This window comes from Terrapene carolina, unplaced genomic scaffold (assembly GCF_002925995.2).
Source record: "Terrapene carolina triunguis isolate 2854851 unplaced genomic scaffold, T_m_triunguis-2.0 Scaffold233, whole genome shotgun sequence".
Lineage (NCBI taxonomy): Eukaryota > Metazoa > Chordata > Testudines > Emydidae > Terrapene > Terrapene triunguis.
This window is the reverse complement of record NW_020664584.1, coordinates 8,768,492-8,796,340: the sequence shown is the minus strand read 5'-3', so window position 1 is coordinate 8,796,340 and position 27,849 is coordinate 8,768,492. Positions and strand designations below refer to the sequence as shown.

Here is a 27,849-nt window from a genome sequence, read left to right as displayed (position 1 = left end):
GTGAGAAGAGGGTGCCAGTGATGCCTGGATCGCCTGTGGAAGTGAAGATACAGTCAAGATCTTCTCCTCCAAGCATGCCACCACTGCCACCTGTAAACCCAGGCGGACCCCGGCCACTGTCGTTCACTCCTACGGCATGTAAGGCTTGTCTGTACCTGGATCTGAACTGATGTTAGGAAACTGCTTTTCCCCTTGAATTTTCAACAGGACTCTTAATTTCGATGTGGGGGAAACATTCAGTTTTTAAAAGTTGCTGCCAATATTGCAGTTGTTTTTGTGTGCTGATACCCAGAATAGAGAGTTAGTTATGCATTGTAGTGGGCACTTCACGGTAGCAAAGAACTGGGATTGGGGATTGAAGCTATCCTACCAGGTAGTTTATCCAGTGCCTCTCCCTACTGGTGCAGAATTGTTCACTATGGTACATTGACTCAAATACAGAAGTGCTTTTTCCAGTTTAGTTTTAAATAAAACAAGTGCTGGTACTCGCACTGCTTCCCTTGGGAGATTAGTCCATGGGTTGATGTATCTCGCTGCCAGGAAGGTCTAGTTGCTCCTCATTATTCCTCTTCTCCGCCCCAAATCATCTCTCTCCATTTCAATTATTTATACCCTTCCAATAAGGGTTGACTATCATTGCCCCTCTTAGTCATAATTCAGTCCCTCCATACCCCTGCTCTGTTCAGTTGCTGTTCCAACTACTCCCTCGAGTTTTTCTTTCTGGTAGTGTGATGCCAAGAAATAACACTCGTCTACCTGCAATAGCACCAGCATAGTACAGAGGGGTATTTCCCTCTCTGCTCCCTCGTGCCTCACTTATGCAGTTCAAAGGAACTTGGACTTTTTTTGCTCCCATTATGACATTGCAAACTCGTATCCAATTTACCATCCGCTATCTCCCCAAAGCCTTTCTCAGCATTACAGCTTTCCACTTTTCTTCCTTCCGTGCAACAGCTGAGTTAAGGATTATCTTTCCCCAGATGCACTAGGTACATTTTTTTAGAAGTTGATTCTCACTGTTTTCTGCCCACACGTCTCATCTCTCTAGCTACCTGTGTATTATTTTACTGCCCTCACTGATGTTTGCAACTCCTCACAATTTAGTGTCATCTGTGAGTTTCACTTACCACTTAACCTCTCTGCCAGAATGCTTAATTAGATATTCTGTAATACTTATCATTGGGCTACCACATCAAACTTTCCCTCGCCCTCATCTTTGATACATTGTTTTTTTTATGGCATCCTACTTTATGGTTATTCAGTCTTATCTAAACCATTCTGAATTAATTTTTCAAGTAAGGTTCTGTATCACACAGTCTCAGATCTACTAAAATCCTACTGGGGTCTGGTCATTCGCTAACTTAGGTTTTACTAGCATTGGAGTGAAGTAGGTCTGGTGAGGATTAGTCTCGTTATTTATATTCCAGTAGAGCTTAAAGGCCCCAGCCAAAGTCAAGGCCCCTTTGTGCTCGGCTCTGTACATACGCCATAGTAACCTGTCCCAAAGAACTGATGAGCTAAACCGAACAGGCAGACAAAAGATCCTGCGGGAAAGACTTGTCTGACTTCACCCAGCAGCTCAGTAACAAGGCTAGGAATAGAACATGGATTTCCCATCCCAGTGTCCTAGTCAGTACCCCATGCTGCCTCCCTTGCTTATTACTTATGGTAGTTTTATCTAGTGGTTAGTTATTGCATTTTTTTTTTTTTTTTTACTATGAATAGATGTTAATTATGGGGAAATAATTGCCGGGATCCTCCTCCTTGAAATTCATTACGCCATTTGCTTTTATCCAGTCTTCTAGTACTGTCCCAAATACTTCTCTTGGATTCATTATGCATGCTAATATCATAGAATGCCCACCATCTAGTTTGGCTTCTTTGAAAGTGTTTAAATGTTCCATAGATTCCTTTACTTTTAATTTTTTTAAAATACATTTTTTAAAATACATTCAGATCTTCCTTAGCCATAATAATGAGAGACACAACTCATAAGCCATTTTTTATTTTTCTTTGCAGGTCACCTTTAAAACAAGAGCTCAGCATGTTGTCATTAATTTCATTCCCTCTCTCTATATTAATGGACCTACTTCTGCCTAGCAGTACTTTCCCTCTGTAGCAGCCCTTTCACCCCGTTCATCATTAACATGAGCAAGCTTTGATATTTTTTTTCTGCCCTTATCTTTCCTGTGAATCTGTAACTGACTCTGGTTATTCTTTGGTTGTCTCCCCGCTTCTCCACTGCCACGACAGGTGTGTGGAGCTTTTATAACCTCAGATCTCTGAGCAGCCCTTGAGCGGTTTAACTGCCCTAATCCTTCCCTTCCCATAATTTGAGAAGGTCTCACCCGTGTAGTCTTTTGAAGTTGAAAGGCTCTCATTTTAGAAGGACACAATAATTTTATATAATTTTTATTAACCTACCATAGTTTGCACTATACTAAGTTTATAAATAATTTTTCCAGGCTGTTTCTCATGGTCCAATTTGGTAAATATTGCTGGATTTCCCTGTTCTTTATATGAAGATGAAGTGGTCATATCTATTTTTCTTGAACAGCCATATCAACTCCGTTTCTCTCTCTGCGTGCATGTGTACATGTGTGTGCATCAGCTTCCCAAAAAGACAGCACAGTCCTAGGAATCCTTTCTGCAGTGCTGCTCCAAACAGTGCCCTTAAAAGAGGAACTGTAATGTTTTTATACTCTTTGGGGCCTGATCCTGTATTACTTCCTCAGCCAAAACTCCCAGTGACCATAATGGGTGTTGGGGTACAAGGAGTCCAGATTTGGGGCTGTAAATTTGAAACCGTGAATTGACTTAAAATATATTTTGAATATGATGTACTTTTCCACTCTGCAATTCATGGTTTAGATCGCATTTGGGCCTAAATCAGATGCCTGCTTTAAACGTTTCCCAGACAGGACCTCAGATTGCACAAGAGCTGTATTGGGATCTGAACAATTTTTCAAATCCCTCCTGAAGCCCCTAAACATCAGCAACTTAGTCTAATTTAGTCAGAAAGCATGTTGAAATAGACGAACAAGGTCACCAACATGATCAGATCAAAAACAGCAGACACTTGCAAAACTGAGGCAGATGTAAATTCCCTGGGGAGCGGCATGGCCGTGATCCTGCAGTGGGATCCACCTGGATGGACCTTTACACCACAGCAAAGGCCTCTTGATGTCAGCAGTGCTTCATGTGGGTGCAAACATCTGTGCTGTCAGATGCTTGGCAGGACTCAGGACTAAGTGAACAAAATTGATTTACCTTGAATTTGTCAATTTTTAAGGCCAGAAGGGACCATTGCAATCATTTAATGCAGGCCAGAAAACGTCACCCAGAAATTCTGGCGTGTAGCCCATAATTTCTGGGTGAGTTAAAGCATATCTGAGCATGTGATCTATTATGAAGCTCAGTTCCCCGAGAGCTATCGCAACCATATGTATTTATTTAGAAAGCATTTCTTTTTAACCCTAATTGTTAGTAATTATTTCATGTCTTTGGAAGTTAAGGTAGGCCTTGGGAGTCTATTAGAGTCCATGCTCTTAATTTCAATAGGATTCAGATGAGAAAAACATTTTAAAAAACAGCTGACCAGTAGTTTTAAAAAAGAAACTATGGACAGCTGATCTGGCCTGCAAACTGCTACAGCTGGTCTACAAGAGGCTGAATATTTAAACTTCCGTATCGGAACAGAGCCAGAAGTGGAAAGGTTAGAGTGCTGAAAAGTAATGGGTATAAATACCATTCAACAAAGCTGTGCTTGCATCCTTGTATTTGAGTACGTTAACGGGAAATGTCCTGTGTTTTCATGAGCACTTAGCGAAACAGGTACAGGGATTGAAGAAATAGACCCATTGTGGCCATTTTAATATTGTATTTTTGCTTTAACCCACAATTCTGAGGTGCTCTGCTCTGTTTCTAGTCAGGTTTCTTTTCTGAGTCTCTCGAACTGGCATGGAATTGTTGTGTGCCCCTTTCGGGTATTTCTACGACATGTTGCAGCAGTGGTCACTAATGCTTACATTTTGGTTTGGCTCTGCATTTCAGTGCCCAATGGGATTAACCATTCTCCCCCCACGCTGAATGGGGCACCCTCTCCACCCCAGAGATTCAGCAACGGTCCTGCCTCCTCATCGTCGTCCTCACTGACCAATCAGCAACTCCCAGCAACCTGTGGAGCCCGGCAGCTCAGCAAACTCAAGCGCTTCCTTACCACCCTTCAGCAGTTTGGCAATGACATTTCACCAGAGATTGGGGAGAAGGTCCGGACCCTCGTCCTAGCGCTAGTGGTAAGCACTAACAAATGGAGTCCTGGAAGCCGCTCAAACCCAAAGCCTCTCAAATGGCCATTGGGGCTTTTCTGGTGGGCCAGAGCTCTGCTAGTGATGGGAACTTGGCAGCCAACATGTGTATATATTGCACAATACTATGCATTTGTGGCTTATGGGAAAGCAATTTACCAAGTTTACTAAACTTTTTATAATGTTTACCCTGTCTCATAACTTTTCTGTTTTTCATCATCTTCATTTGGCTTCAATAAGCTGTGGAATCTCATCTGTATTTCTCTTCAGCTACTAGCTGGACACCACTAAGCTCCATGAAATCCAGAGGGGTTTGGGCTAAAAATTCTACCTTACAAAATCACAGGCCTGGTGTGTGTTTTTTTTTTCTAACTGAAAATAGAGTAGCAGGTCTGATTTTTTTCAAAACAGTAATTTCCTATGATGTAAATCATCTGCTAAAGGGTCCCGAACGGACTCTCCTCAGCCTCCTCTTGCAGATAGAGCTTCCTTGCAACTGAGAAGTGCATGTTATTTTTTGCTAGATAAACAGTCTCCTGCTTGTGTCTTCTTGTAACCCTCTGGAACACAAAGAATTCCTAATTTTCCTGACTCTGGCTGCTGATGGATTTTGCTCTAATCTGCTTCCAAATGAAGGAAATGCCAGTTTGACACACCATTTGTTAAATACTGTCATGGCTTCAGTGTGGTCAAACTTAATATTTCCTTGCTGCATGAGGCAATGTGGTCTAAAGGAATGTGCAGAGGGGAGAGAGTCAGGAACTCACAAGTTCAGGCTCTGCCACTGACTTGCTGTGTGGCCTTGGGGAAAACCGATAATGTTTCCCTGCTTCGCGGGGCTGTGGTGAGAATGGATTGATGTTTGGTATGGTGCTCTGAAAAAGTGGTGATGTAAGTGCTAGGTTTGATCTATACAGGCCACCATGATATTTTCTGTAACTGTTCAGTATGTGGCTGACTGGTTAAATGCATATGCTTCTAAAGATAAGGAGAAAGATCTCTGGTGAATCCTGGGTCCTCTGGCTACCACTGTACAGGGATAGCTGCTGTAAATTCACTGATTCAGTCACTATTTTAGAAAAAGGTAAGTTCTAAGCCTCCAGTGAGCAGAGAGCCTCATGACACACAAAATGCTTCTGATGGGATACCTAGCAGAACACATGATGTGTATTAATGGCTATTGGCTCTTAATGCCAGGTTTGGGCTGCTCCGCATAATTTAATCCAGATACACTAGGAGAGCAAATGAAAATAGTGCTAAACTCTCGTAAGTGTTGAAAATTAGCCTTAACAAATGAAGGCTGAACTTTCAGTGTCCTTCCTGTTCACGTGTGTGCATGTACTTGCACGCACTATACAAATTTGTCAACACCTGTGCAGACTCTTTCAATGGTCTTAACACCTGCGTAAGTATTAGAATACAGTGCTGGTGGAAAACCCATGGCTTGCTTGATACACACCTGGGTGTATTAGGATTTGTATTTGTGCAAGTGTTAGAAATGATTATAGTGCATGCAGGCATTTTTACCTTCAGAGTAGAAGGGATGGTACCCAATCAGTGTTTCCAACCAATTATTAAAAGCCACGTTGGAAATCACTATGGTGCTTCCACAGAACTCGAGCACTTTCTATTGTATTTTGGGTTGTGGAGTATGTTTCATGGATTTGGGAAGTCTTTCAGTCATCCTCTGCGGCAATGGACTGGTAGGCCAGTTAGGAGATAAGGTGCTGCTGACTAAAATCTGGTGCAAACATTATTGATCCCACATGGCAAATGGAAAGGCTAACTTCAAGTTTCATTGGTTTCCTTCTTCACACGGAATTTATTTTAAGGACTAAACTATGCAGAAGATGGAGTTTCATTTTGTTTCTTTTTACAGAATTCTACAGTGACAATTGAGGAATTTCACTGCAAGCTCCAAGAGGCCACCAACTTCCCTCTTCGTCCCTTTGTGATTCCATTTCTGAAGGTGAGGGTGAAACTGCAGGGTCTCGCTAATGTGGTGTTCGGCAGCACTGCGATTGCTTGGAACCAGTAAACAGGAAGCTCATCAGAGCAATTACACATAAAGTCGCAGGAGGACAGACCAGAATATACAGTCATGTTGACCTAATATGACCAGCTCAGAGGGAAAGTGTGACTTTGTCATGGACATCATTAAAGATCCTATATTGTCCATTTCCCCTGGGCTGATTGCATCTGAAGGTGATTACTGAATTTCCCGACACATTTCTTTGCATAATCTCATTTTTCCAAAAACAACAAGGAGTCTGGTGGCACCTTAAAGACTAACAGATTTATTTGGGCATAAGCTACTTGACTCATTTTTCCACACATTCTCTTTAACTCCAAGTATCATAATTTATTTCTTGTTTACTCCATAACTAATTTCAGCAGACCAGCTGGGCATGTATTGAACAGAGGAAATACAAGTACTTAGGGAAGGGAGTTTCTGAGGTTTCAGAGAAATTATGCACTCCACCAAAACAAATCAGTAATTGATATGTAATGTTGAATGCTGTCATCTTTTCATTAGAGATGCACTAAAGGCATAAAACATATGTTCTAAATATTTGTTTATACAGCAATCTGGGATAGCCCTAACAGCATATTAAAGCCTATGATAGCCTATCTTGTCTATTTGTGTGTCAGAAAAATAAAACAGAACTAAATTCAGCAGTGATCTAATCAGATCTTGCTTTCAGATGTGCAAGGCCCTGAAATAGTCAAGATGCTGGAATCACAAGGACGGTTATTGTGTAACGTTTTGTTTCCTAACACAACTCATTTCAGGCCCTCCCTAGTTCTCGAGAGAACAGTTTTTTCACATGAGCACATGTCACATATACAAACATCATAAAGTGCCTTTGTAATGCACAGCAAGGCTATAGCACAGGCCCCGTTAATTGTAAATTGTGGACACTAGTCGTGCCATTTTGACAGATAATTGGAGTCAAGTAGACAGATGGAACTGACACTGCCATCAGACTTTACAAACCAGAACTGCAATGCAGTGCAACCTGTTTTCCAGGCCAACCTTCCCTTGCTGCAGAGGGAGCTGCTGCACTGCGCCCGGGCTGCCAAGCAAACGCCTTCCCAGTACCTGGCCCAGCATGAGCACATCCTACTGAACACAAACACCACGTCCCCAGCCGACTCCTCTGAGCTGCTGCTGGAGGTGAATGGAAATGGGAAGAGACATAGTCCAGACAGGTAAAGGGAACTGCATGTTCAATTCAGTTTTTAAGTAGTGGCCCTGTTCCTGGAGCAGTGAAGTCAAAGTGAAACCTAATACCGTTGGAGGATGTTGTTCTTGCCCTGTGTTAAGCCATATGGCCTGTTCAAACTCTCATTCACAGTTAATGACACCTCTAATTCGCTCTCACTTCTGTGTCCAACGTGGCTCTATAAAAATTCTCCAAGAGAATGGTGTGCTTGTGAGGACGCTGCGCCGGGCTTCACAGGGTTTTCTTCAGGCACTGATCCGCTATCAAGCAGAGTCTGGCTGAGAGTGCCTCGCTGGCTAGAAGCTAGCATGTCGTCTTCAGTCTGGCCTAAAATGCAAGAGGTGGCTGTTCCCTGAGGCTTTCCCTGGGGGAGTGGAGTGCGTAGGGAACAAGAGGCTGTTCTGGAGGAGATACTGGGGGTCAGGGAGGGGTGTGTTTCGGAAGTCTATTTTAAGCTTTGCTAATTGTATTTTGGATAGAGTTTTGTGTGTAATTACATAGGATGTGCCTGGAGTTTAGAGAAGAGCAACTGGAAATAATTTAAATTCACATCCTCTCTTCTCTCCCCCACACCTCCCAATGGCAACGTGTCATGTAGTTGTGTTTTGGGTTTTTTCAAGTGTAATACATTTGTTTTGGCTTTCCAGCTTGTTCCTGCTAAGTGCCGCTGCCCAGAGTCCTGGTTTGAAATCTGTTTCTCTCTCTGGACGGCTGGGTTCATCTCTTTCCCTTTCTGAATATGTTCTTAGTGCTGACAGAAATCCACCTCTTTTGGCTTGTTTGCAGAAGAGAAGAAAATAGTTTTGAGAGAGACCCGCTCCCGTCGGAGCCGCCGGCCAAGAGAGTGTGCACCATTAGTCCAGCTCCGCGGCACAGCCCTGCCCTGGCTCTACCCCTCATGAATCCTGCTGGGCAGTTCCATCCAACCCCACCTCCACTCCAGCACTACACCTTGGAAGACATTGCAACTTCCCACTTGTACAGAGACCCCAACAAGCTCTTGGAACAGAGGGATATGCGCGACAGACATAGCAATCTCGGTAAGAAAGCCATGGCCCCTTCTCTGTCCCATACGTCATCTTGCCAAATCTGTCATACCAGGGCTCCTATGGAATGGTCCGGTACACCACCGGGCAGCATACTGAGGAGATCCGCCAATAAAATGCACATTGCTGGAAATCGTTTTCTATAGGCAGATGAACCTGTGGGGGGCAGGGGGGCTGTATCTAAACAACCAGTTGCAGGAGCTCTTTAGAATACCGTGTAAGTGGAGCTATTTGCTGTCGTCCGAGTGGTCCCTCTTGCTGTAGGCAATAGAGGGTATGTCCTGCACTGCAATGGGGAGTGTGCCTCCCAGCATGGATACAGACTTGTCTTAACTCTGCACAAGCTACCGCACTGAAGTAGCAGTGTTTACATTGTAGCTTGGGCTAGCCACCAAAGCTTACCCCCAGAAGGTCTGGTGGGCTTGGACTCAGGTGACTAGCTGCAGTGTAGCCATGTTCCCAGAGACCAGTTTCATAGGAAGTACGTGCATTTGGGATTAAAGGAAAAAATACTTGCGCAAATCAAGGTTTTTCTCTTTTCCACACCACTGCTCTTCACTATTGAAACATACATTTTTTCAGTGTAACGAGCCTTATTATCCGCTGGCTGGAGCTACCAGACCACAATTTGAAAGTGTGGTAAAGTCTAATGGAAGAAATCATCCTGTCCAATCCTAATTTTGGGTGTAATTCATAACAGGTTTAAATGGAGGCTATCAGGATGAGCTCGTGGACCATCGCCTAACAGAGAGAGAGTGGGCTGATGAGTGGAAGCATCTCGATCACGTAAGGAACCTTAAAAAAAAAAAAAAAAAAAAATCCTTTGTGGCCCCAGCAACCAAACCGCCAGCTGCTTCATTTTACATGACTGTGTCATAGGTGATGCCAATTCAGCATTTTCTGAGTGGCCTGTTTTAGTGCGCACTAAAAAGGTTTTAAAACTGCTGCCGAATTTTCCGTAACGAGTCTCTGATCTCCTGTGATAATCTGGGTTTTGGCTAAGACGGAGTAAATGTCTTTGTGCTGTGAAGGCAGTCAAAAGGGCGCAGAGCACCCTGCCGGTAAGGAAACAGCAGGAGGCAATATATTTTCATGGAAACTGCAGTGTAATGTAAAGACCTTGTAATTGCTATTGCTAGTTAAAGAAGAACAAAGACTTTTTTTTTTTTTTTTTTTTTTTTTTTTTTTGCTGCTGTTGATAATGCAATGTTAAGTAGAGCGGGAGCATTGCTATCTTCTCGGGTCTGTTTGGAAACGAAGGGCTGATTGTGACATGGACAAGTGGCACAAACTTGTGTCTTTGTGACAGCTATCATCTTGGTTGGCATTGTGGGGATTGAACATGGGACCTCCAGAGCTACTGCAGCTTGAGCAAAAGTTCAGTAGCTGAGTCTGTAACAGACTCAGACCCTCCGTGGGTCAGGCACAGGGGAATCTGTAACATACACTCACGTGTGGGTTACACCTGCACTTTGCAGGCACCAATGTCTGTGAGGACTTACACTTGTTTATGACCTTTAAATAAGCTAATGCCTCTGTGAGCTCAGTTAGTAACCATTGCACCGGCAAAACCCAATTGGACCCAATGCTACCACTTTCATGCACGTACAGGTACAAGACTATTTCGAGGGTACATACAAATATTAGCATTGTAACAGGTATTTTCATCTACAAAGTGCTGACCAAATTGTGGGGTAATTTTGCACGTGCACAAGTGGAGGCTGGACAGAGGCCTGGCTGGAAATTTACCCCAAAATACTGTTCAATCTTCTGATACTAATCCTGGATTCTGGGACTCCATGAAGTCAACGAAAACTATTAGCGGCTTTTCAAATTGATCCCTGCATATAACGTAATTGTGATAAAATTGTGTTGTGAGATGGGAGATGATATCAAAGTTAAAGCATTTCCTAAATCCTGCACGGCTGGGATATGGCTAGTTACTGACAACAGGGATCGTAGAAATCCATTTGCTGCAGAAAAATGCATAATTTGCATTTTTACAGAGAATCTTTTAGTTTTTACATTTTGTGAAAAAATAAAAACATATGTTAACTATTCACTACATTTTACTGAAAGTACCAGTGTTACTTATTCCAGAAGTTCTCAAACTGGGGATATGCCCATTGGGGGGGAGCGTGGAATGTATTCTGGGGCGGTGTGAGAAGCTGCTGGCAGCCGGAGAGCAATTCTGGTAATTTATTTTATTATAATGATTGATGACGCTTGTAGATTTCGAACTTGCTTAAAAATTGTAAATAAAACATTGTGTTCAACTGATAACTTATATATTGTGGTTAGGGAGACTAAAGTTCAGTGTTTCATTTTAATCACAGAAAAACGTGGATTTTTATGTTTGTTTGTTTTTTTTATCGGAGAATTTTGCTGTTTTTTATCATGGGAAAACTAGGATCCCTGCTGACAACTGTCTTTTTCCCTAAGGCAAAGTTAATCTAACTGCCTGATGGAGAATCACTGGGTACACACTGCATTCCCCTCTGTTTTCTGTGCAGCTCCAGGTGATGGGAGTTGGATAGAAATTTTGAATACAGTATGCTCTCTATGAACCTTTTCAGGAAGTTTTAGAAATATTAAGAGTGTCAGATTTCAGCCCTCTTTCACATGGCTGATGTGAAATAGCCAAAAATTGTGTTGAAATGTCACTTCTGTAAATCAGTGACTTGATTAGAGCTGCAGACCAATAAAGAGAAATTTCTCACTAATTCTGTCCCACACAGTTTCAAAATGGGGCTTTCTACCAAATGCCAGGGGAATGAATAAAAGCTATTTTTGAACAATAATTGTGTGAGAGTAGCTGATATTATTTCTTTTTTCCTGACTCTCTGAGCATATCAAGTACCTTCCAGTGGTTGAAATTGTGCCAATAATTGGTCCAAACAGGGACAGATCCCTAGTCTTACCTGTAGAGATATAGTAAAGAATAAGGAGTCAAATAGGAATCTGCTATCATAGATCTGATAATGCTAAAGTAGAACTCATTTAAATAATACTGTAACAAGAAAAATCTCAGCTGTTGAGAGAATATTCTGCTTTATTTCACCGGGACTTTGAATGTCTCTGATTTTCCCATTGCCTTCAAATGATTCTGCGTTCTTTGGCCTACATAAGCAGGCTGGGCCTGTTGTTGGGAAGTACGCTCTCAATTTGGCATATTCCACTAAGAAACCATTCTCTGCTCTAGAGAACGCCAAAGAAACAGGCATCGGTAACCAGTTCTGAAAATGCACCTTTCCCTCCCCAACAGGCTTTGAATTGCATCATGGAAATGGTGGAGAAGACTAGGCGCTCCATGGCTGTTCTGCGGCGCTGTCAGGAGGCTGACCGGGAGGAGCTCAACTACTGGAAGAGGCGGTGCAGCGAGAGTGCAGAGACAAGGAAGGGAGGGAGTGAATTCATCTCGAGGCAGCACAGTCCCGGGAGCTCTGACTCCATCAGCAGTGGTAAGAGCAGGAGCCAACGGCTGCCATGTTGTTGCAGGGCGGCTTACTGGTCACTTGAGGCTGTGGTTCCACAGCAGCGTCCTCCAGATTTGGGGGTGTGTGACAGACCCAGACCAGTGGGGTACAGGAGTCTGGTAGAGGGCAAATATGCTGGTCACTGGAAGAGTAGTTTTCTGTTCCCTGAGTGACCAGAGCAGGGGCTGCACTAGAGTAATCAGGAACCTGCTAGAACCAGTTAAGGCAGGCAGGCTAATTAGGACACCTGGAGCCAATTAAGAAGAAGCTGCTAGAATCAATTAAGGCAGGCTAATCAGGGCACCTGGGTTTTAAAAGGAGCTCACTTCAGTTTGTGGTGCGAGTGTGAGGAGCTGGGAGCAAGAGGTGCAAGGAGCTGAGAGTGAGAGGGTGTGCTGCTGGAGGACTGAGGAGCACAAGCGTTATCAGACACCAGGAGGAAGGTCCTGTGGTGAGAATAAGGAAGGTGTTTGGAGGAGGCCATGGGGAAGTAGCCCAGGGAGTTGTAGCTGTCATACAGCTGTTACAGGAGGCACTATAGACAGCTGCAGTCCACAGGGCCCTGGACTGGAACCCGGAGTAGAGGGCGGGCCCGGGTTCCCCCCAAACCTCCCAATTGACCTGGACTGTGGGTTCTTCCAGAGGGGAAGGTCTCTGGGCTGTTGCCCAACCCACATGGTGAATTTCTGAGGCAAGAAAATCCGCCAATAAGCGCAGGACCCACCAAGATAGAGGAGGAACTTTGTCACAGGGAGATTTAAACCTAGAGGCTTAGAAACAGGGCCCTTTGGTTCATCTAATGTGTCAGATCTAAAAGCCGCGGAATGTGAAATGTTGCATGGCAACATCCGGTTGGATCAAGTGCTCTGAAACTTACATGTATCAGTGAGTGACTGGAGGAAGAATAAGTTGTTCGTACACTCTGAGACTGAAAGGGTTTCTCCAGACTGGCCTTTGCCCTACTTTGAAAGTATCATATAGATCTGAAACTTGAAAACCGAGTTGATGTTGAGTTTCAGGTGCACCCCAAAAATAGTGAATGCTTTTTAAAAAAAAAAAAAAAAAATTATTGGAAGCATGGTGAACTTGTAGCTGCCTGTAGTTCTGAAATGACTTGAGCAGCTTCCCCTAAACTTTGCAAAAATTAAAATTTCTCTATAGAAATTTCTCTTTAGAAATATTTTGGGGAGAAGAGGACCGAGAATAGAGTGTAGAATGGTTGCAGCCATCATTATAAAATCAGTACTAATTGGCACCATGATATCTCTGAAAGTGCCAAGGAACTGTAGGCTTTGTTTTAGAAGCAGGTTTTCATTAGGAAGAAATCATTGTCATTCAGTCCGTTTAAAGCCATGAAGAAGGTATACTCTGTGAACAGCCCCTCTTAATATATTGGAAGTATAGTCTTTAATGGTGTGCCAGGAATTCTTATTCTACTCTGCTCTACTCTACCCTTAAAAATAGCACTGTGCAGTTCTGTGTTTGTCACTCAAATTCCAGATCACGGGCACTTAAATTACAAGTGAAAACATGTGTTGCTTTTTGTTTTCTCTACCTGCCTGCCCTACAGACTTACCTGGGGCTCTGAGAGTCAAGCTGGACTCATTCATTCATTTCTTTGCCATAGGTAATAAAGATTCTGCAGGACAAATGATTCCCTCAGGGACACCTGTGCAGCCCTGTTGCCTTCAGTTGAGTTTTTACAGGTTTAACCAACTAGAACCTAGCAAATAATTCTGTTGACCTCACAAAAGAGACAGAACCCAGCTCCCTCTTTCTTAACGATGTTGATTCTAACTGGAGCAGCAAAGTGGTAAAAAGTCACTGGAGTCAGCAGATGGTAATGAATTCACGCAGGGAGCAGATCTGTTAAGTACAGGGAATACCATTGAATGTAGTTGCTTCTCAGAACACAAAAGCCTTTTAAAACTGCTCAGGACTAAGGTAGCTACAGCACCAAGGTGTTAAAAATTACTTAAAAGAGCAGGAATCTTGTTGAGTTCTCCCTTAACAGGTTGTAATATCAAGGACTGTAATACCAGTGTTTTTAAGCTAGAGGGTGCAGTTAGATCAAAAACCTCCAAGTCAGTGAAATAGCTGGGGTATACATTGCAGTGTTTTGTAAGAACCTATGGAACAACAAACTGATATTTCTGCCCCTTCCATTACCCTTTGACTTAGTTTAGTTTTGTTTTTCTGAAGTCATGTGAACCTTTAGAAAAACATATATTTTAAAAAAAAAAATATCAGAAAGGATTGTGTGTAAAAGCCATACTACTGGATTTCTAAAACCTTTCCAATGGAAATACATTTTAAATGGCTGAGATCACATGATACGAAATAGAGATACTGTTTACCAGCATCTGTCACATTTGATCTCATTGAGCTTGTGTAGTATTGGGCCAGTTGTCTGTACACCTATAGCTTTGAGAGATGCATAGTTTGTATTTGTTTTAGTCTGTGAGTTGCCTTTGGGATCTTTGAAAATGAAAAGTGCTGTATTTAATGTAATACATTGTTAGTATAGATTGATCTTCACAATCATTGCACATAGCAGATGTTTGATGAGGTATATTTATAAATATAGCCTGTGATTATAAAGTATCAGAAGATGGAAGTGGATTACACTGTGCAATAAATCAAGCAGGACACTAATTAAAAGTTCATTTATCATCTTGCCATTTGATGAATGGTTTTAGCTGCAGAAATCACTTGCTTGGGTTTTAGCTATTAAGCCTATCGTGGTCCCTTGGTGCTTTAGCTAGGTTTATAGGCACTGGCTGCAGGTTCTCATAGCTTTCCTGCAGGGTTTGGAATGGCTGTTTAAGCAAAATAATTCAGGGAGAGGAGACACTGCTGATCTGTCAGTGCATTCCTTGTTTCCACAGATTCCCAGCGGGACTTTAGCAGCAGGTCAGGGACGGGCTATGTTACTGAAGAGATATGGAAAAAAGCTGGTAAGTATTTGTAGATGGTCACTTGACAGAGTTACCACAAGCTTAAGATAAATGCAGATGGGACACAGGGCCAGATGCAAAGTCATGCTTGTAGAAAAGCATCTTGAATGTGCTGTTCCTTTCCTGGCTGGCTGGTTATATGCTGACCTAGATTTGCAAAGATGCATGCACCTGAGCTGAGCACACACTTGATGTGTGTGCGCAGTTTGGGAGTTTGCGTGGCACATTCAGTGCACGCCCGGCCCCAGAAGTATAAATACCTGGGGAGACAAGTTTGGGAAACTGTTGGAGACGCACTTGGGAAAACGTAGATCTGAACTTAATGCGCCCAGCGGCCGAGTGTAGAGGTTTGGAGTTAATACGTTGGGGAAACAAATCCCATTGCAACGTAACCCAGCACCATTTCATCTAACTTAATCTGGGTCCCTCCATTTCTTGGGCCTTCAATCTGCAGGGTGTTTTTAGCCCTTTTTTTGCCTGCTCTTGACCTACTCCTGCCTGGATTTCCAGTACTCTTGGTTTTCAGTGGCTACAAGCTGATGACCAGAAGCAGTTGGCATCAGGGCTGATCAGAAGGCTGTGTAGAACCAGATGGTGGATTTAGACTGGGTCCCAGTAGGTAGGCTTATCCTAGTAAGCATCATGACAATTGGCACTAAGTAGGCACCCTTGTCTTCAGCCTCAGCAGAGTGGCCATGGATTGACTTGCCTGAGGCTACTGGACTCCCCTCTCTCCCTAGAGGTTGTCTCTTCAGCTCAGGGGTGAGGTTCATTGGCAGGAGCCAGTGTTCTTATCTGCTTATTGTCTCATTAGTGAATCCGCCCTAACATTGAATAGTGCTGCCCAGGGGGGATTTTCCTGCCCAGTCTCACTCAGTCATCTTTGTCCGAGGCTTGTTTTGCCTGCGAGGCTGGTTGATAAGGCTGTTGTTTTCTTCCAGAAGAAGCCGTGAATGAGGTGAAGCGCCAGGCCATGTCTGAGGTGCAGAAAGCTGTGGCTGAGGCAGAGCAGAAGGCATTTGAAATGATTGCATCCGAGAGGGCCCGCATGGAACAAACCATTGCAGACGCAAAGCGCCAAGCTACTGAGGATGCCTTCCTCATAATTAATGAGCAGGAAGAGTCCACAGAGGTAAGAACCCAGGGCCGTATCCCTGCAGCCTGGGCTGGGAGAACGATGGGCAGTGTTCTAGGATGAGACATGGTGCCCAGTTCGCATTGACTTGCAGTGGACGTTGGGCTCTGAACTCCCGTTTTGTTTCTTTGACAGCGGGATCAGTTTAGAAATGATTCCATTGGGCATGCTGTGAAACCTGTGTAAGAGGCTACCTCGTGTACGTGAAAATCGTGTTGAAGGGCCAGTGTGTATGGGGATCCTGACTCGGAGCAGCGCCACAGTAGCTACACTAGATTTATCCCAGTACGAGAGGAAAATCAGAGCTGCTGAATACAGTTCTGTTCCACTTTCCTTTGAGTACAGACACTCTTTAGCAACAGGTTTTGTAGCAGGCCCTGGAGAGATTTAAAAAAAAAGTTGCCTTGTTTTTCTTAATGACTTTAAAATAATAATAATAATAATAAATACCTAGCTCTTATCTAGTGCTTTTCATCCGTAGTTCTCAAAGCACTTCACAAAGGAGATCAGGATCGTTACTAGGGTGACCAGATGTTCCAATATTATCAGGACTGTCCTGATATTAGGGGCTTTGTCTTACATAGGCAACTATCTCTCTCTCTCTCTCACTCACACTCACACTTACCCCCAACCCCACCCACACACCCAAAGTGTCCCTAAGTTTGTCACCCTAATCATTACCCCCATTTTACAGATGGGGAAACAAAAGCACTGAGAGGGGAAGTGACTTGTCCATTGTCACACAGCAGACTGGTGGCGGAGCCAGGAATAGAACCCATATTTCCTGAGTCCCATCCCTAGTACCCTACCCACTAGGCCACACTGCTGCCCGAAAGACAAGCAACATCCTAGTTTGATTCCGCACTTAATTCCAGATGGGCATTCAGAAACTTACATAGCTCATTATATAGCAGTCTGTAAGTGTGTGTTCATCTGTCTGTGCAGACCAGCATGGTGAATATCATCTTGGATCCTGGGGTTTGTGTTGTCTTACAAGACACGTGCTGCATAACAGATTCATTGTGAGATAAACACTTAACTGCACTCCACATATAGCCCTAGTATTTTTCTCATTAGTGAAAACTCGTAAAGCTTAGTGGAGCATGAACAATCTTGAGCACGTCAGTGCAAAATTTTAATTTGATCCTTCCAGGACTAAAAAACCCCCACAAAATATACCCAACAGGGTATTTGCATGTTTTCTAGACAGTGATGTTTGATTCCTTCATAATTAGTGGGCACTGACAGGTAAGGATTGATTTTATGAAAATGAATTATAACCTTCCTCATTAATAATGCCTAACATTATTACAGTGGAAATTTAGTTTATTTACCTTTTCAATTCCCGTCATCTTGAGCAAAGAAAATAGCTTGGTCCATTCTTTCTTTTTCTCACAATGCTTCTACAATAGATTCGATCTTAATATTGGGGAATATTTAAATATAGTGCTAACACTGTTTTCACTAGTCTCTCTCCATCACTGGCAACAACTCTGCTATCCTCTCCATCATTCAGTGGCTCAGCTTTGGGGTTATCTTGGACTCCTCTCTCTTTCTGGCCTTGTCACATCCAGGCTCTTGCCAAATGACATTCCACCATTTTCCCCCTGATGCTGATTTACTTCCCCTCATTAATGGCCCCTTGAAGTGTGTTGTGCATGGTGAGTACAGTCAGGGGGTTCTGTATGCATCTGTATGGAGCTAATTTAGGCTAGGTCTACACTACCCGCCTGAATCGGCGGGTAGAAATCGATCTCTCGGGGATCGAATTATCACATCTCGTCGGGACGCAACAATCGATCCCCGAATCGACGCTCTTACTCCACCAGAGGAGGTGGGAGTAAGCGCCGTCGACTGGGAGCCGCGGAGGTCGATTTTGCCGCCGTCCTCACAGCTGGGTAAGTCGGCTCCGATACGTCAAATTCAGCTGAATTTGCGTATCTTAAATCGACACCCCCCCCCCCCCTAGTGAAGACCTGCCCTTAGAGGGGAAACTAATTTAACACATGGAGAATAAAGATTGGGAAGAGGAAATCCCAAAGACACTTGGGTTTTTTTTTTAAGAGGAATCTTAAGATTCTCAGCACTAACCTAAGAATATAAGAATGGCCATACTGGATCAGACCAATGGTCCATGTAGCCCAGTCTCCTGTCTCTGACAGTGGCCAGTGCCAGAGCTACACTGGGAGTGTACAGAACGTTGCAATTTTAGAGAGATCCACTCCTGTTTTCCCCTCCCAGCTTCTGGTAGAGGTTTAGGGTCACTTTGAGCATGGGGTTGCATCTCTGACCATTTTGGCTAATAGCAGTTGATATACCTATCTCCCATGAGCTTATCTAGTTCTTTTTTGAACCCAGTTATATTTTTGGTCTTCACAACATCCCCTGGCAATGAGTTCCACAGATTTGTTGTGTGAAAAAGTTCTTCCTCTTGTTGAATGAAATTAATAGCAAATTTAATACTATCAGGTGACTCCTGGTTTTTGTATTGTGTGAAAGGGTAAATAACACTTCTCTATTCACTTTTTCCACACCATTCGTGATTTTGTAGACCTCTGTCTTATCCTCCTTGCCACTTTCCTAGCTCTAAGCTCAACAGCCATCATCTTTTTGTCTCCTTGTGTCAAAGCCGTTCCATACCCTTCATCATCTTTGTTGCCTTTCTCTGAACCTTTTCCAGTTCCCCCATATCCTTTTTGAGATGGGGTGACTGAAACTAGACACACTATTCAAGATGTGGGCACACCATGGATTTTATACAATGGCATTATATTTTCTGTCTTATTTTCCATCCCTTTCCTAATAGTTCCTAACATTTTGTTAGCCTTTTTGACTGCTCCTGCTCGTTGAGCTGAAGTGTTCAGAGAACTATTCCACAATGACTCCTAGATCTTTCTTGAGTGGCAACAGCTAATTTAGAAGCCGGCACTTAACTGTGCATCTCAAGAACTGAAGTGGGCGTGTGATGAGAAGAAGGGTTGTTGTGTTTTTTTTTTAATGAATACAGAGTCATTTGCAAAGTGATGTCTGAAAGACTAGTAGCAAGTATAAACTGCTTCATTGCACTGGGAGAGTCAGAAGGAAAGAAGCTGTGCTCCTGTCTTACTCACTTGTTAAGGTTATGAAATGTTACTGCTCAAATTAATAAAAGTAAGATTCCTATAGCTCTTGTTATTCCAAAGGCTCCCAAAGCACTTTGCAAACTCTGGAATGAACATGTGCGTTGATCTGTCTTTGTTTTTTTCCTACCCTTGTTAGCTGTGCCACAGTTGCATTTCTGGAGCATCGCTGTGTGGGTGTTTCTGGTTTGTTTTGGATCTGTAGTTTCTGGGCGAGGGTCTGGTGAGCACATGGAGTTTGTTTTGTTGTGAATTGTGGAGGCCAGCAATAGCCCCCTTGCTCTCATTGTTTGGCGGGTTTCTGTGGTACCATGACTGTCTGAGTCTGGGAGGAAATGAGAGAGACAAGGTAGGTGATGTAATAGTTTTTATTGGACCAACTTCTGGGAGGAAATAGCATTGCCCTCCCCATCTCCTTGTTCAGGTCTCGGGCATCAAGGAACAAGAGTTCCCATTCCAAAGCACAGAAACGCTGGTCTCTCTTGTGATTATGGTGTCTTCCATTGGTGTCGATGGAATATGGCTCTGCATGGGTTGGTTATGTGGTTTGTGAGGATACTGAGTTAGCCTGGAAGAGGCCTGTTCGGGCAACTCTCCAGAGGGAGGCAAGCCTCACAGATGGCACCAGCCACCTCATTCTAGGATCGTGCAGAAAATCCTCATGGTCCCACTGAAAAATATTGATGTTGCCCAAATTGTACAAGGTAACTCAGATTCTTCCTCCAGGAGTGTCTCAGTAATGTCCAATCTGCTGTGAATAAAGCCATCACTACTTCATGGAGGGTCACACAATTCTACCGATCGCTGAGCCATGATTGGATGGTACTGCATGCCCAGTTCTGACCCAGCTGGCTCCAGCTGGTACGCAGGCATCCTTCAGGATGAAAGGAGCTATATATTTATTACATATTATTATGACTGGGGACAAAAAGAAATTTAATATAGTTATCTATTTCTTGGCTAAACATCTAAGGAGAGGGTGTAGCAGTCACTAAGGATTGAGGGATGCTGGTATCAAGGAGCGGGAGGAATTGGTTAGCATGATACAGAAGTTATGAGATAAAATTAAGTAAAGGAATGATTTTTAGGCTAAATATCAGGGCAAACTTTTAGCTAGCGAGATCTGTTTGAGTGATGCTGTGTTCACCCAAGGGAAATGATGGAAGCACCACCATGTGATACAGTTAAAACTGGATTCCTGAAACGGCATTGGAGCATAGAGCCGCAGGAAAACCCTGGACTGTCCAGCTACTAGATCTTTTTGTCACTAACCTCTGTGATTCTTCTGTGGAATGCATTATTCTTCAGACACCACATTAAGAAGCTGTGTCATTATTCCAGCGTATCCTGTAATCCATAAAATATGGCTAGAAGCAAACTGTTTTAGGCAGGAGTGTCAGTAGCTTTCAAGCTGTGACTTAATTTCTCAGGCTTCACATGCCAGTGGAGTATTTTTCCACATTCTTCTTCTGAAAGATTGACTGCTTTCCTGTGTGTGTTGACTCTAGAGCAGTTCCACTACCAATCAACTGAGTTAGGCTCTTTGCTACAAGCCAGTAAATTATTGCCAGGAGCAAATGGTTTTCGGTGCAGAACTGCTGAGCTGTGAGAGCTGCTTAACACACATCTTGCCGAGCTTCACAGCAAGAGCGACGCGCCACCAGAGAAACTCTCGAGGCGGCTTCCCTTTCCTGCTCTCTTAGCAGCTTTTTGTTGGCATTGCAGAAGCGCGGTGGTTCGTGAAATACGTCTTGTGGGGTGGGAGTAAGGGGGTACACATGGAATCTGGGGAAAGCTGTTTTTTCACAGCAGACGTTGCTCTCCCAGTATGTTTTTGCTGCAGAAAGCTAATCCTCCAATTCCGCTTCTGTGACCAACTGCAGTCACAGCTCCCGGTTTTGGCCTTTTGCCCTTGTGCTCCTTACAAACCAGTCACACGGTGTAAGCCCGCCAGCTGACACATCTTCCAGCTTCCAGATTGAATCTCACCCCCTGGGAACAGTTTCACCTGGCGGATGAGCTTTTAAATTAGCTTTTTCTTTTTCACATTAGTCCATTGAAACCTCTTGTGCAGATAAGCAGGGTCACAAGCAAATGTCAACTCCATAATAATGTTGTAATCTCTGTGAAGAGCCCTTGGATAGTAAAATAGAGCTGCTTAAAACAGGAAATGAAAATATGGTGTAGCAGCATCTGTGCTCTTGGGCCTGCACTTGGGGTAGGCTGTCAGTTGGGTACAGTCTGGCAGGTTCTAGTTCTAGCACAGAAGCGTGGTCTGTTCCTGGGCTAGAATGTGTGTGAAATGGCTGGAAGTGGTGGATTTTTTTACATGTTATTTCTTCTGGGACAAAGCAGTGCCTGCAATAGGGTGACCAGACAGCAAGCGTGAAAAATCGGGACGGGGGTGGGGGGTAATAGGAGCCTATGTAAGAAAAAGACCCAAAAATCAGGCCTGTCCCTATAAAATCGGGACATCTGGTCACCCTAGCCTGCAAATCCTGCAAATGCCGAGTAAGCCCTGTCTTGCTGCCCTCCAAACTATATAAACGTCCTCTGGAAATATATTTTTAAGTCAAGTGTTTTCTGTCTTGCAGAGCTGTTGGAATTGCGGTCGCAAAGCCAGTGAGACGTGCAGCGGATGCAACATTGCCCGGTACTGTGGCTCTTTCTGCCAGCACAAAGACTGGGAGCGACATCATCGGATCTGCGGACAAGGATTACACAACCAGGCCAAGCCGCTTTCCCTGCCAGCAGGGCGATTGGCAGCAGCCACCGCCAAGCCAGCCGATGGGGTGCCAAGCCCCGCCCTAGAGAAGACCTCTGCAACGACCTCTCGATCCTCTACCCCAGCTTCTGTGACAGCAATAGACACTAATGGACTCTAAATCTTTCCATTCAGTTCAATATGTTTTACACATTTTCCTATTTTTAATCCTAAAAAACACATACGCTCCACAGAAGGTTGTCAAAACTCCACTGGCTACTCTAGAGCCCCGACGTTCCAGCTAATCTTTGTGAGGCTTTTTCCGTTTCATTATAATCCATCAGCAGTTGTTAAGAACCACATGCCAGCCTTGCCAATGGGACTTCAACGCTGTTCGCTTTTAAGTCTTGGCGCCAGAGAGCACGTCACTTGGACCTTCAGGACTATGGCCTCTTCCGCTTTGTTTTAATTGAACTTCTTTGGGAAGGAGCTCCCGTGTCCTGCCTTGACATGTAAGAGAATCCAGGCGAGCAGCGCGCAGTATCCAAGGATGAAGTGTGGTGTTCTCCTTTTTGCTGGATGGCCAGGCTGCCTGAACAGCCTCCCCATATAACTCACTGCTCCTCCTCTTTCATCAGATACATATTTTTCTTCTTCCCAGATGGCTCTGTACTTCTTAACTCTCTGCAATGAACTGTCCACCCGAACTGATTTTCCTCAGTGGGAGAACTTCTCATTCTCCAGCGTAATGAGAAATAAGCAGTTTCTTGGTTAAAGATGTCTGCTTTTCCCCAGGTCTCAGCTGGGTAGTGACTCACTGGGATTACAGGGGTTGGGCATTCCCTGGAGTAGAGGAGAATTGTGGTCTGTTGAGGAGGGAAGCTAAACAAATCTCCGTGCTGAGAGGGAACAGTTGATCTTTTTTATATGGCCCATTTTTAATCCTCTTCTCTAACTGGACAGTCCATTGTTTATCAATCAGCTTGGTTAGGAGCCTCCACTCTCCTTGTGTGCTGAATATTTCAGACCAAATCTCGACCTGTCATCATGGCCCCTTGCCCCAGTGGCTGGGTTGGGTTACTTTGCTGTGCAGGAAAGATTTTTCCACTGCATGGAAACTGTTAGTTTTAGATTTGTTGACTTTGTTTTCACCCTGTGAATCTCCTCCACACGATTGCAATGGATCATTTACAGCCTGTTCTTTCCAAGCATGTTGGTGCAACGATTTTAAAAAAAAGTTTCAGAATTTTGCAACTAATGTCAATTTTTTCAACGTCCAAGCCTAAATAGGATTACCAGAGCTCTGTTGTGTGCTGAACTCTTGGTTCCAGACCTATGTTCCATGCAGAGAAGGGCAACCCTATCCAAGCACCTGGTTGCACTGCTCTAGTTGACAAAATTCACTAGCAGTGCATTTATAAACCAATGTATATCACCTTGTCCATCATTTAAAGCCTGGTCTAGAGATGGCTGCTCAGAAGGGTGCAATCTGGTTGGGTTGTGGCATGCTGAACTGGCTGTTAATAAGCTGGTTGGGCCTGAAGGCGATGTTCTAATCTGGTCCGGGGGGACATTGGTTTGATGCATGGAGAGAAGCAGAGTTTGCCTAGAAGAACTTATTTTATGAGTCCCTTAAAAACTTGTTTATATGTGCAGCTAATGCAACAGGAATCGGCGCATGCTCGCTTTGGGAGTCCCACTGACTTCTCATGCTGCACATGAATAAGGGCTAGAGTATTAACCCTTCATTGAGGTTTTGTTTCCGAGACTGTGTTGTCCTTCTGTGATCTTTGGATTGGAGCCAAACAAGACAAATAATTCCTAAATTATATTTGGTCACTGTTTAAAATGGCAGCTGCTGATGGAGATGTAGTTTACTATTCCTCGGGCTAGCAATGAGAACAGGTGTGCTGTCGACTGGATGTTGTTGATATGCCACGGTAACAAGAGCAGGTTAGCTCATTGCTTGGGCTGTGGTCCTTAGCGTAATTTGGAAGCTGCAGTCTCCAGTAATGAAGTGGTTAACTCACATGTCTTAATAGTTTTCACTCCCAGGCAAAAATCTTCATTGCCGAAATTCCGTATTAAGAATCACTAGTTTTTGCCCCGCGAGAGATGGTTACTACCACAGTTCAGAGCCTGGACTCAGTCATGGCCTGTAGATACAGATTGCAGATAGGTGAAAGAGCTGCTTCTCTGGTACAGACTCTTCTGCTTCTTAAAGGAAGAACAGCTCGGGATTGCCGGGTGCAAGGATAATTGTTGGCAGTATTCCTTACTTGTCTGAAGTCCTTCTCCATGCATATGTGCATACCTGCCTCAAGTACAAGAGCTGGGGCCATCTCGGGGGGTGAGGCTGTTCCATAGCCATCTATATTCACCTCAGAGAACAGCTGATGCCTCCTGGATAGTGGAAACCTATCTGCAAACAATTCCTATCCTGAGTAAGGTTCTCATCTCTGTTCCCTTCATTTGCTATTGCTATCAGCATATTTCTGCAGAAACAGCGTCTCAGGTGTGAAATCCCTCCAAAGTCCTGTTCTTCTCTTAAACTATCAAACCTTTCCAGTGACGATCCAGTACCCATCAGCATTGTACTGGGTTGAGAAGGACCAGAGAGAAGCCACAGAGTATGTGGTTTTCATGAAAATATCCTTTGTAATAGAGGACGGGATTCTGCAGTCCTTACTCAGTCAATGCTCCCAATGGAAGGTTTGATTAAGAACCCTCTTGGTACAGTGGTAACCCTGAAAACTTTTTCAGTTGCCTCCGGTAACTACATAACATTGCCTCAATGTTTGTAGTGTCCTCTGTATTTAGCTACAAATACTGAAGTGATACTAGTTAGTTGTCTAAGGGCAATCCCTAAGATCAGACCCCAAAAAGGATGAGAGCAATACAGTGCTCTAAGGAATTATTTGTAAATAGACAGTCTTCCATAGTTTTCATGCAACTTCAATGGCTCTCTATGTATTAAAATAAAAATTAACCCCAATGTAAATAAATGAAATACTAACCGTCATGATTAGAATGATTTTTTTAAACCTGGAATGATAAATGTGAAATTCTGGTATGGGAAGACTTGTTGGATTGAGTTTTCTATATTTTTTTGTCATTTAATTCTGTAATAGGAATTTGTTACTTAATTCCTGTGCATAACTTATTTAATGTACTGTATAAAGGAACCCAAACTGTTACAGATGTATTTAGTTTGTTCTACTCAAAGTAGTCAATAAAAAGACTATATTCATCTTACCACTCCTCCTTCATCTCTCAAAAGGAATAGCATTCTATCATGATACATGCAACAGGCTTAGATTCCTTGAGGTTTCTGTTGGAACAGTGCCACACTCCCATGACTGATAAGGGTTGTGGGAAATGACAGCAGTATGTCCACTTCAAAGCTGAGAAACCAAGGCAGCCATGCCAATCTTCGGGCACATCCATGGAGCCCAAAATGAATCCCCAAAGTCAACTACAAATGCAGAATTCCAACCTGAGTCATGCACAGAGGTTTTTTAAAAGTGGTTTAATTTTGGTACTCAGGCCAAGATGTTTATCGCAAAGGATATTCTCTAGCCCCCAAATTCCAGTGATCGATCGATCTAGCTATCTATGTATATATATACAATTTCATATTCATATTTCATTTATATATATATATATATGTATGTATGTATGTATATAAAATTTCATAACCCCCCCCTCAGATTTACTAGCATATTCAACCTGCTGAAGTCTCAGTGTTGAGGGGGAGCAACTAACATTTAGAGACAAAAATCACTGCTTAAAGCTTGGCACAAATTGGGATTGGTTTCTCTGGGACAAATAACATTTTCAGTCACTTTAGTTTCACAGTCTGACATTTCTCTTGTAAGTAATTAGCAGAAAGCGAGGATGCCAGATTTTTGCTGGGATGGAGGTCCATTGTTACCCAAAAGAAGGGAGTGGCAAGTCGCTTCATCTTGCTGAGCCTCAGTTCCTCACCTTTGACTGCAGTGAGATGCTGCAGAGAGCTTTGCAAAGAGGTGCTTCATTGGTATGATTCTTGCTTTGGGTGCAAGAGTTCCTGGGTTCAAATCCCAGATGAGCCCAGTTAACCATTGGAACAATTTACCATGGTGTGTGATGGATTCTCCATCACTTTTTCTATCAAGATTGGATGTTTTTCTAAAAGCTCTGCTCTGTGAATTATTTGGGGCTGTTCTCTGGCCTGTGCTGTACAGGAGGTCAGTAGATGATCACAATGGTCCCTTCTGGCCTCGGAATCTGTGATTTTTGCTTGTATGTGGCATCTTCTTTTCTCCCACAGTTTGACTGCCTTGTCTATTTAGAATATAGACCCTTGAGGGCAAGGAATGTCTCTTGCTGTGTATGTACAGTGCTTTGCATGCTGGAGCACTGATGTTGGTTGGGATGTCTAGAAGATACTGTAAATAATTACAATAAGTACCTGCATTTCAGAATGGGATGTGATTGCAAGGTGATGGGACATTTCAGGTAAATAATTCCTTACATTACATTCTTTTGCAGTCAGAAGACCTGGTCCCCATCGACTATTGCATATGGAGTACATCGCTCCTGAAATGTGATTGTCTCTGGGGTGGAACGCATCTAACAGTGCACCCCTAATGATGGTGTGCTGCTGTTTAGGACAGGAAGTGAACAATAACTTCTCTATCTGATATTACAGGAGAGGATTTGGGAGGCCACAATCATCACCTTTGCATGCTCTCCGTCTTGGCACATGTTCCAGCCATGGCTGAGGCTCAGTCTGGAGGAGATTTGGATAGTTGTGTCTGCTGTTCTTACATGCTGCATAATCCCAGGATTTCAGCCTCCAGGGCTCTGTCGGGCAATTTTTACAAACACTTAATTCATTTGTTTAAATGAAATTCTAAACATGGAGAAAAACATGCATTTGTATTTGGCAGCCAGTGTTTTACCCTGCTGGGCGGACGGCATTTTAATGCATTATTCACAACGGTAAAATCTTAGACCATAATTTGCTCTAATCACAGATTCTCACTGTGAATTTGCATCTATTCTTGGATTAAGTCTGAACGTTAAGCTGTTGCGTTCTCTAGAACGAGTGCAGTGCTCGTTCCTGCTGTAGTCTCGCTCGTTTCCTCTCTCTATAATTGTGAGGCAACCCAAATTGTCCAAAGAGCAAATAAGCCTGCTCTCCAACAGGAAACCTTTGGCCAGCCTGTTGTACCTCCTCTCACCATGGCATGTGGTCCGTGACCCACATTTCTTCTATGCATTCAGCAGAAAGGCACTGGCTACTACTGTGAACGGTTCTTCTGCGAGTCTTGCTCATGTCCATTCCATGCTAGGCGCGTGTGCACCACGTGCACCATTGCTGGAGATTTTTCCCTTAGTAGTATCCACTGGGCAGGCTCTAGCACCCTCTGGAGCTGTGCGCTTATGCGCTGGTATAAGGTGCACTGCTGGCCCCGCACCATCTCAATTACTTACCGCCTATGAGGATTGCTGGAACACCCCTTCTTCCTTCGTCAGGGCTTCTTCCTAGTGGCTTTTGGACTTTTTCTACGTTTGCAGTTATCAGAGTGTAGTGTATAGTTAGCGTAAATAGTTCCTATCGTAGAGGGACTTTGCCCCAGGGGCCGGACATCCCCTGGGCTCTGGGCTTCAAGCCTTGTGCCACCTGTGGCAAGCCTGTGCCTGTAAATGACCCGCACTCCAGCTGCTTAAAGTGCCTGGGCAAAACTCGCATGAAGCGCAAGTGCCAGATCTGTTGGGACTTTAGACTGTGCACCAAAAAAGACAGGGATGTCAGGCTGACGGCTATCCTCATGCAAGCCGCTCTCAGACTTGTCTCAGAGCCAAACCGATTAGGCCAGGGTCTCTCGGG

The 27,849-nt window shown here is 43.7% G+C and overlaps 1 protein-coding gene across 2 annotated transcripts; it reads left to right on the top strand.

Moving 5' to 3' along the window:
- On the top strand, positions 1 to 25,226 carry CBFA2T2 (CBFA2/RUNX1 partner transcriptional co-repressor 2). 2 transcript variants are annotated; one of them, XM_024194571.3, is made up of 10 exons: positions 1 to 138; positions 4,054 to 4,295; positions 6,187 to 6,276; positions 7,339 to 7,520; positions 8,321 to 8,574; positions 9,281 to 9,366; positions 11,846 to 12,041; positions 14,945 to 15,013; positions 15,958 to 16,145; positions 21,862 to 25,226. In XM_024194571.3, the coding sequence occupies exons 1-10, from the start codon at positions 21 to 23 to the stop codon at positions 22,150 to 22,152; spliced, it is 1,716 nt and encodes a 571-aa protein (XP_024050339.1). In that variant the 5' UTR covers positions 1 to 20; the 3' UTR covers positions 22,153 to 25,226. The 2 variants fall into 2 exon arrangements, with proteins under 2 accessions (XP_024050339.1, XP_024050338.1); XM_024194570.3 differs by having other exon boundaries at positions 15,955 to 16,145.
- Positions 25,227 to 27,849: the final 2,623 nt, after the last annotated feature.

Excerpts from the sequence above, each read along its gene's own strand:
- CBFA2T2 (XM_024194570.3), top strand. The coding sequence starts at position 21 with ATGCCTGGATCGCCTGTGGAAGTGAAGATACAGTCAAGATCTTCTCCT. Across the intron at positions 139-4,053 it reads GTCGTTCACTCCTACGGCAT|TGCCCAATGGGATTAACCAT; the intron begins GTAAGGCTTGTC and ends TCTGCATTTCAG. Across the intron at positions 4,296-6,186 it reads CCCTCGTCCTAGCGCTAGTG|AATTCTACAGTGACAATTGA; the intron begins GTAAGCACTAAC and ends TTCTTTTTACAG.